At 37.7% G+C, this 10,304-nt stretch overlaps 1 protein-coding gene across 1 annotated transcript; it reads right to left on the reverse strand.

Annotated features, from left to right (window-relative positions):
• Positions 1-5,063: 5,063 nt before the first annotated feature.
• On the reverse strand, positions 5,064-5,915 carry LOC130867883 (60S ribosomal protein L7a). Its single transcript, XM_057760103.1, has one exon. It carries the CDS (start codon positions 5,903-5,905, stop codon positions 5,105-5,107), a length of 801 nt encoding a protein of 266 aa, XP_057616086.1. The 5' UTR covers positions 5,906-5,915; the 3' UTR covers positions 5,064-5,104.
• Between the last annotated feature and the right edge of the window lie 4,389 nt (positions 5,916-10,304).

A 10,304-nucleotide genomic window follows, 5' to 3' on the forward strand; every position in this document is an offset into this window, starting at 1 on the left:
ATTAAGATTTCCTATTGATGGATTTTTTCCTGTGACTAATATGAAATGTCCTTATTTGTCTCTTTTGATTGATTTTAGTTTGAAGCCTATTTTGCTAGATATTAGGATAACTACACCAGCTTATTTCTTAAGTCCATTGATTAGAAAATTTTTCCCAATCCTTTACTTTGAGGTTGAAATGATTTTCTTTTATGGAGCAAAAGGATGGATTCTGTTTTCATATCTGATTTGTTAGCCTGTGTCCTTTTATAGGTGAGCTGAGTCCAATTATATTAAGGGATATTAATGACCAGTGATGACAGCTCCTATTATTTAGATTTTGTTGGTGGTGATATTATTGGGTGTTTTTTTTTCCTTCTTTGGGATTTGCTGCATAATCTATTGTCTGTGTTTTTGTTGATGTAACCCACTTCCTTAGGTTGGAGTTTTCTTTCCAGTACATTGTATAGGGCTGGGTTTGTGGCTTGGTATTGGTTGAATTTGGTTCTGTCATGGAATATCTTGTTTTTCCCATCTATGGTGATTGAAAATTTATCTGCATGTAGTAGTCTGGGTTGGCATCCATGGTCTCCTTATGTCTACATAACGCTTGATCATGACCTTCTGGCTTTCGTTGTTTCCACTAAGATGTCAAGTGTAATTCTGATATGTCTGCCTTTGTATGTTACTTGGCCTTTTTCCTTCGCAGCTCTTAATTTTTTATATATATTCTGTATGTTTAGTGTTTTATTATGTGGCAAGGGCACTCTTTTTTTTGGATCCAGTCTATTGGTGCTCTGTAAGCTTTTTGTATTTTCATAGGCATATCTTTCCTTAGGTTGAAAAAGTTTTCTTCTATAATTTTGTTAAATATATTTTCTGTGTTTTTGATTTGGACTTCTTCTATACCTATTTTTCTTAGGTTTGGTCTTTTCATGGTGTTCTATATTTCCTGGAAATTTGTGTTAAGCTTTTGTTAGATTTAATATTTTCTTTGACTGATGAGTCTATTTCCTCTCCTGCATCTTTAGCAATGAGATTATCTCTTTTATCTCTTGTATTCTGCTGTTTATGCTGGCATTTGTGGTTCCAGATCATTTTCTCATAAATTCCATTTCTATAATTCCCTTGGTTTGTGTTTTCTTAATTGTCTCTATTTCAGTTTTCAAGTCTTCTATAGTTTCTTTCATATGTTTGATTGCCTTTTCTTAGTTTTCTTTAAGGGATTTGTTGATTTCTTCCAATTTTTATTTGTCTTTTCTTTCATTTATTTGAGGGAATTTTTCATGTCCTCTTTCAGGGCCTCAAACATTCTACTAAAGTTATTTTTAAGTCATTTGCTTCTGCTTCATCTATATTTGGGTGTTCAAGTCTAACTATTGTAGTGTCACTAGTTTTTATTGGTGTTGTGTTGTTCTTTGTGGTATTGTGTGTGTTCTTAGCTTGTCTACCCATCTTTCCCACTGATTGCCATAGGTGGGGCTGTGTCTTTGGTTATCAATCTTCATATGCCAATGTATTTAAGGCTCAAATGTTTGCTCCTCTTGGTGCAGTCATGGCCATGGTTCCAGTCACTCCATGTTCCTGGAGGTTGCTCTGTGCTCCTGTGAGTTGATTTGCAATACAGGGGTCATTTAGGCCTGCTCCCTTAAAGGTTGCTTGCTTGGGGTATTTTCTGCTGTGGTTGCTGCATTGGGTTTGCTCTGGCAGAGGTCTCTGACTTAAACCTGTTCCAGTGGAGGTCGCTGGCTGGTTCAGGCCTGCTCCAGTGAGGGTCACTGGCTCAGGCATGCTACCTCAGAGGTCCCTGATTCACACTCAGTCCCACAGAATTCTCTGGTTTGGGCCTGCTCTATTATCAGAGGCTCACTTTTACCTGGTCCAACTACAAGGTAGTTGTCCCCTCGTACCTGCTTCCTGTGGAGTTCTCTTCCTCAGGCCTGCTCCAGTGGAGGTCACTGGTTCAGACCTGTTTCTGTAGATGTTCCTGGCCTGGGTCCACTCCCATGGAGGTCCCTGACATGATTGGAATGCATGACCAAAGATGGTTATGTCTGGAATGTGGAAAAATATTCACTTAAGACAGATGCAATCATCTGTCCTGTTGCAGAAGCACAGACTTTATTAAAATTAATAAAAATGGAAAAATATGTGGAGGCCCAAAAATGCTAGTCTTTTTCACCTTGTCTGAAGGTCAGAATTTCAGCTTGTTCAAAGTTGTTGTCAAGTGTGGCTACATACCCTGACCTACAGTGTGGTTGTAGATTCCTGGGAGTTTCCCTTGTCCCAGCTTTCTGCCTGACTCAGGAATGCCACCCCTTTCCAATTTTCTCTTTAGGTACTTTCCTTCTCCATCCCTCTCCATAATCTTATCTTTCCTGTTCCTTATTATTAATTGTCGATCTCAGTGTCTGTGCTACTAGAATATTTACAAATTAGCCTCCTGTGCCAATGCATTTAAGTCTAGTTCCCACTTTCTCTTCTATCAATATCAGTGTAACTGGATTTATACTTTGATCTGCTTGGACTTGAGTTTTCTGTATGGTGATGGATATGTATCTATTCATATTCTACATGCCAATATCTAGTTATGCCAGCATCATTTGTTGAAGGTGGTTTCTTTTATCTATTGTATAATTTTGGCTCTTTGTCAAAAATTAGGCGTTCATAGGTGTGGTTTTGTGTCAGGGTCTTCTATGTTATTTCATCGATCCATATGTCTCTTTTTATGTCAATACCAAGCTGTTTTATTACTATAATTCTGTAGTAGAGTGTGAAGTCAGGGATGGTGATTCCTCTAGAAGTTGCTTTTCTATATGAAATTGAATATTGTTCTTTAGAGGTGTATGAAGAATTTGTTGGGATTTCGATGCAGATGACATTGAATCTAGATTGCTTTTGGTAAGATTGCCATTTTTACTTGTTAATCCTACCTATCAATGAGCATGGGAGATCTTTCAATTTTCTGATATTTTTATAGGAAGGATCTGCTTGTTTCTCCTGGCTGCCTATCTAGCTTAGCCCTGAAATAACTACACAGAAACTGTATTGTTTAAAACACTGCTTGGCCCATTAGCTCTATGTTGTTATTCAATAATTTTTATATTACTTTAATCCATTTCTATTAATCTGCCAATCACCATATGGCAGTGGCTTACTGGGTAAAATTCCCAGTGTCTGTCTCCAGTGGATCCATGACATCTCTTTGACTCTGCTTTCTTTCTCCCAGCATTCAGTTCTGTCTCCCCTGCCTACCTAAGTTCTGCCCTATCAACAGGCCCAAAGCAGTTTCCTTATTAGCCAATGAAAGCAATACAAAGACAGAAGGACCTCCTACATCATGATATGTTCTTTAATTTCTTTCTTTAAAGACTTAAAGTTCTTGTCATACAGGTCTTTCACTTGTTTGTTTAAAGTTAGCCCAAGATATATTATTTTATTTGTGACTTTTGAAAAGCATGTTGTTTCTCTGATTTCTGTCTCATCCCAGTTATCACTTGTATATAGGATGACTACTGATTTTTTGAATTAATCTTGTATCCTGCCACAAACTTGAAGGTGTTTATCAGTTGTTTGAGTTCCTTGGTAGAGATTTTGGGGTCACTTAAGTATTCTATCATATCATCTGCAAATAACAAAAATTTGACTTCTTCCTTTCCAATTTGTATCCCCTTGATATCCATTTATTTTTTTATTTCTCTAGCTAGAACTTACAGGACTATATTGAAAAGCTATAGAGAGAGTAGCACAGTCTTGTCCCTGATTTTAATGGCATCACTTTGACTTTGATAGTGGGTGTTGGTTTGCTCTATATTGATTTTTATTATGTTTAGATATGTTCCTTGTATCCATGATCTCACCATGACCTTTATCATAAAAGAATGTTGTATTTTGTCAAAGGCTTTTTCACCATATAAGGAGATGATCACACGGATTTTTCTTTCAGTTTGCTTATATGGTGGATTACCTTGATAAGTTTTCATACGTTGAATCAACCCTGCATTTCTAAGACAAAGCCTACATAGTTGTAGGGAGTGATTTTGTATGTGTGTGTGTGTTCTTAGATTCAGTTTGTGAGTATTTTATTGAGTATTTTTGGATCAATGTTTATGATGCAGATTTGTTTATAATTCTCTTGTTATGTTGTTTCTTAGTGTGGTATCAGAGTAACTGCAGCCTCACAAAGAGAGTGTGGTAATATTCCTTCTTTTTCTATTGTATAGCATGAATTATTAAAATCCAAAGAAATATTTGGGTTCAAGCTGAATATCAGAAAACAAAGTTCCCAGTCACTAGCTCTTACCTTTACCTCAGACCAAAATGGGTGATTCTGTCTCCACAAATCATTAGAATGAGACTGATACCCTGAGTTCCTGTCTCCTCCTATCTTATATTCCTTTCTAGTGATGGGCTTAAACATGTTCACCACTACTGTCCAGTGTCTATGGTTACTAGTGTGGCTAGTGAGGACCACTGCCTGGCCTGTATGGCTGAGTAGTGTGGCTACTGGGATTAAAAGTGTTTGCCCCCACTGCCTGGCCTATATTAATGACTAGTGTGGCTAGATTTGCACTCTGATAATCAGTCAAGCTTTATTTATTAAAACACATATATAATATCATTCTACTATTGTGTGGAACAATTTGAGGAGTATTGGTATTATCTCTTCTTTGAAATTCTCGTAGAATTCTACAGTGAAACTATCTGGCTCTTCGCTTTTATTGGTTAGGAGACTTTTGATGACTGATTCAATTTCCTTAGAGATAATAGGTCTATTTAAATTGTTTATCTGGTCTTTATTTAATTTTGGAATGTGGTACCTATCCCAAAATTTGTCCATTTCTTTTATATTTTTCAGGTTTTTGATGACTCTCTGGATTTCTACAGTATCTGTGATTATGTCCCCCCTTTCATTTCAAATTTTCTTAATTTTGATATTCTATTTCTACCTTTTGGTTAGTTTCAATAAGTGTTAAACAATCTTGTTGATTTTCTCAAAGAACCAACTCTGTTTCATTAAAACAATACACATTTCCTTTCTTTCTATTTTATTTATTTATTTATTTATTTATTTATTTTTGAAGTTTTATAATTATATTTATGTACAGAAAACTCAGCAGTACATTTAACCCAGTTTAGTGGCGAGTTCTTTGGCCTTTGCCTTTTCCAGCTTGGCAATTCGAGCCACAGATTTAGGACCCAGGACGTTGCCTCCCCAGTGGCGGCGGATCTCATCATATCTGTCGTTGTAATTGGTCCTAATAGCTTCCACCAGCTTGGCCAGAGCACCCTTGTCTTCCGAGTTAACCTGTGTGAAGGCAACAGTGGTGCACGTCTTCCTGTGGACCAGCCGTCCCAGCCTGGCCTTTCCCTTGATGATGCAGTAGGGGACCCCCATCTTGCGACACAGGGCAGGCAGGAAGACCACCAGCTCAATGGGGTCTACGTCATGGGCAATCACCACCAGCTGAGCCTTCTTGTTCTCTACCAAAGTGGTGACTGTATTGACGCCCGCTCGAAGGACAGGTGGTCTCTTAGTTGGGACATCCCCTTTGCCGGCAGCTTTCTTCTCAGCACGGGCCAGCAGCCTCTGCTTCTTTTCCTGCTTGGTCTCTGGCCTGTACTTGTGGGCAAGTTTAAGCAACTGGGTAGCTGTTTGCCGGTCCAGGGCCTGGGTGAACTGGTTAATGGCAGGAGGAACTTTGAGGCGCTTATAGAGGATGGCCCTCTGCCGCTGCAGCCTGATGTAGCGGGGCCATTTGACGAAGCGTGTGAGATCTCTCTTGGGCTGGATGTCCTGCCCAATGCCGAAGTTCTTAGGCCTCTTCTCAAACAAAGGATTCACCACCTTCTTCGCCTCCTGCTTCTTCACGACGGCGGGGGCCGGGGCCACCTTCTTCCCCTTGGCTTTCTTTCCCTTGGGCATCTTGCCGGGCTGGAGGAGAGAGGGCTCTTTCTATTTTATTGATTTAAGTCTTGAGTTTGATTATTTCTTGCCATCTTCACCTCCTCGGTGAGTCTGCTTCTTTTTGTTCTAGAGCTTTCAGGTATGCTGTTAGGTCGCTAAAGTGAGAGTCCTCCAAATAGTTTCTGTGGGCTCTTAGTGATATGAATTTTTCCCCTTAACACTGTTTTTATAGTATTGCATAAGTTTGTGTATGTTGTGTATTGATTTTCATTGAAATCTAAGAAGTCTTTAATTTCTTTCTTTTATTCTTCCTTGATTTAGTGGTAATTGAGTTGAGAATTGTTCAGTTTCCATGAGTTTGCTGTAGTTTGTGTTGTTGTTGAATTCTATCTTTAACACACAGTGATTCCATAACATACAGAGGTTTATCCCATTATGTATTTATTGGGATTTGCTTTGTGAACATGTATGTGGTCAGTTTTAGAGAAGGTCCCATGAGGTGTTGAGAAGAATGTATATTCTTTTGTATTTTGGTGAAATGTTCTAAAGATGTCTACTTAGTCCATTTGAGTCATAATATCTTTTAGTTCCCTTATTTCCCTTTTAATTTTCCGTCTAGTAGACCCATGCATTGGTAAGAATGGGATGTATAGTTTTCCCAATATTATTGTGAGTGGTTTGGTGTATGATTTAAGCTTTAATAGTTTTGCTTTTACAAATGTGGGTGCCCTTTTATTTGAATCATACATATTCACAATTGAGACTTCAAATTGATGGATATTTCTCGTGATGAATACAAAATGTCTTTCTCCATCTCTTGTGATTAATTTCAGTTTGTAGTCTGTTTAATTAGATGTAATAAGTCTATTTTATTAGATATTTGCTTGCTTCTTAGGTCTTTTCCCAGCCCTTGATTCTGAGGTAATATCTGTCTTTGAAGTTGAGGTATGTTTCTTGTAGGTAGCAGAATGATGGCTCCTTTTTGTATCTATTCTGTCAGGCTACGCTTTTTTATAGGTGAAATTAAGTCCATTGATATTAAGAGATATTAATGAGCTTCATCAGGCAAAACTGTGTTAGGACATTAAAGCCTAACAGCTCCATTACCATGCCCCAGTGTGCTTCAGCGACACCACCAAGGAGAGCAAGGCTAGATGGCTAGAAGAATAAAATACTGGTCCGTTCACATGCCTGATGAAAAACACACATTCAAGACATACAAGGAACTACAAACACCAGCAAAAGGTTAATCCAATTTAAAGCCAGAGAAACTATCTAGACCTCCTCTATGAGGTACACTAACGGCCAATAGGCCCATGGAGACCCCTGTGCTCCACGTGTTAGGGGAATGCAGATGTGACCCACGCACCACATCGAGGAAACCTGGTTTAGTTAAAAAGGTGGGAAAAGGAGCTGGAAAAATGGCTAGTGGTTAAGAGCATTGCCTGCTCTTTCAAACATCCTGAGTTCAATTACCAGCAACCACAAATTGGCTCACAACGAGGTCTGGGGCTCTCTTCTGGCAAGAGAAAGAAGAAGCTGGAGAGATAGTTCAGTGGTTAAGAGGACTGCCTATTCTTCCAAAGGTCCTGAGTTCAACTCCTAGCAAACATGTAATGGCACACAACCAACTGTAATGAGGTCTGCTGTCCTGCTCTGGCCATAGGGCCATAGGGATTGTTAATTACCATTATTTTTTTGGTTTTTTTATTGGTGGTAGTAGGTATGTGTGTGTGTGTGTGTGTTTTCTTTCTTTGAGATTTTTTGGTGTGGGATTGTCTATTGCCCATGTTTTTGTGGGTGCAGCTAACTTCCTTTCATTGGCATTTTTTTTCTAGTACTTTCTGTAGTGCTAAATTTGTGGATTGGTATTATTAAATCTGTTTTTGTCATGGAATATCTTGTTTCTTCCATCTATAGTGAATGAAAGTTTTGGTGGGTATAATAGTCTAGGCTGCGATCCATAACATGTATGCAAAATGTCTATCTAGGACCTTCTGGCTTTTATAATCTCCATTGAGAAGTCAGGTGTAATTCTGGTAAGTCTGCCTTTATATGTTTCTTGGCTGTTTTCCTTTTAAGCTCTTCTGCTCCTTCAGCCAAATTATTATGTTGGAAAGGGACTTTTTTGGGTTCAGTCTATTTGGTGTACTGTAAGCTTCATGTATCATCATAGGCATGTCCTTGTTTAGGTTGTGAAAGTTTTCTTCTATTATTTTGTTGAATACATTTTCTGTTCTTTAAGATTAATTCTCCATTTATTCCTATTATGCTTATGTTTCGTCTTTCCAAGTGTCCTAGATTTTCTGGATATTTTGTGTGAAGAATTTTTTGGATTTAACATTTTCTTTGACTAATGATTCTATTTCTTCGATTTTATCTTTAATTCTGGAGATTCTCTCTTCCATCTCTTGTATTCTGTTGTTTATGCTTGCATCTGCATTTTCTGTTGGTGTACCCAGATTTCCTATTTCCAGAATTCATTATTGCCTCTATTTCAATTATCAATTCCTGAACTGTTTTCTTCATCTGTTTCGTTGTTTTTGTTAGCTTTCTTTAAGGAATTTATTTATTTCTTCCATTTTTGTTTGTCTTTTTCTTCATTTTTGAAGGGAATTTCTCATTCCTTCTTTAAGGGACTCTATCATCCACATGAAGCTGTTTTTAAGGTTGTTTTCCTCTGCTTCATTTGTGTTGGAATGTTCATGTCTTGCTGCTGTAGAACCACTAGGTTTTGGTGGTGTCCTATTGCTCTTGGAGTTTTCCCACTGCAATATACACATTTCTTCTTCTAATTGGTATCTCTAGGGTCTCCAGAACCACTGCCATGTACACATTTCTTCTTCTAATAGAAACAAACCATGCTTGTATCTCTATGGTCTCTAGATCTTACAGGGGATGTTTGACCAGGGGGAGAGTGAGTTTGGGTTGCTGAGTGGCTCTTACAGTTTACAGTATACAGTGGGTAGGGAAGGTGGTGGAGTAGCCTGTCATCAGGACTTCTATCTCCTAGTTGGCTCCTGGGACTGTGACAGGAGGGTAAGGGCATGGAATATTCCCTGGCACTTGAGGCCTAGAGCTTGGGCCAGTTTAGCTGGGAGGCAAGTCACTCACCTCTTCTTCAAATTGGTGCAAGCGGTGCTTCTGTCTCTAAGATTTGCTGGTCTTGCAGGGCGTGTTTGTCCAGGGAAAGAATGAAAGGTTCAGTAGGTTTGAGCAGCAGAGTGGGTCTTGTAGATTACAGTGCCAATATGTGGAGACAGTGGTGGAGCAGCCTGGTATCATGACTCCTACCTGCTCATTTTCTGTTGGGGCTGACATGTGCAGTAGATTTTCATAAATAGGAGAGGTCGGTGCTCAATTTCTTTCTTTGGCATATGAATGCAGTTTCCCCAGCAGTATTTATTAAGCATATTGTTCATGATTTACTATTCTTTGTGATTTTTGTTGGTAATGAGCTTTCTGTATATATCTATATATATATATATTTCTCCATTTTTTCTATTTACTTCTTTTAATCAGTATCATGATATTTTTCTTTCTATATCAGTGTAACAAATTTTGAAGTAAAATTATAAAACTTATGTGTTGCTCCTTTTGTGTAGGATTATTTTAGTTATTAAAAATTGCTTATGACATTACTCATGCATTTAATTATTTGTATTCAATTTTAAACAATTCTGCCAGTGTGTTTCATGCATACTAAACACTCTCACATCCTTCTTCTCTATCTTATTCCTTCACCCTCTAACCTCCCTGCAAGACTCCCTTTAATGTTAATGCCTATGCTTTCCCTTGTGACGTACTGAAATTAAGAAGGGCCCCTGTATGACGATCAGTTTGGAGCCTGCTGAGCTCATTATTACCTATATAGCTAAAAATGTATTTGTCATCCCTCACAATAGCAATAGATACTAATTAAGAGGCAAAGACTAAGACTCTGTTAACAACTCTCCCTTCCTTAGCTCATTGTCAATGGGGTCATCTGATTTTGTGAAGCTTAGAAATTTGTTTCTTATAGAATTGTTTTGATCTTTTGATATGGATATTGCTGAATATATAGATGGTATAAAAAGTTTCAGAATATTATTTTTTAATATATGAATAATATACAACTTTTTGTCTTGTTTGCTTTTTATCTCACCAGTGTTTAATAATTTTTTCAGAAAAAAATATCATCCTTCTTTAGATTTTTACTATATATTCTTTTCATAGCTGTTATAACTATAGTTTCTTTTTATTATTTTCCATGGGAATATAGAAATATCATGGAGGTTTCCCTGTTAATTTTTGTAGCTTGCAGCGTTGTTGAATTATTCTTATGCTTTAAAAATATTTTTTTTTTGGAATCTTGGATTCAGAAGTTCATGTTACTTATATCTATGAAGAATTTGATTCCATTTATTTCTCTCTAATT

This window comes from Chionomys nivalis, chromosome X (assembly GCF_950005125.1).
Source record: "Chionomys nivalis chromosome X, mChiNiv1.1, whole genome shotgun sequence".
NCBI lineage: Eukaryota > Metazoa > Chordata > Mammalia > Rodentia > Cricetidae > Chionomys > Chionomys nivalis.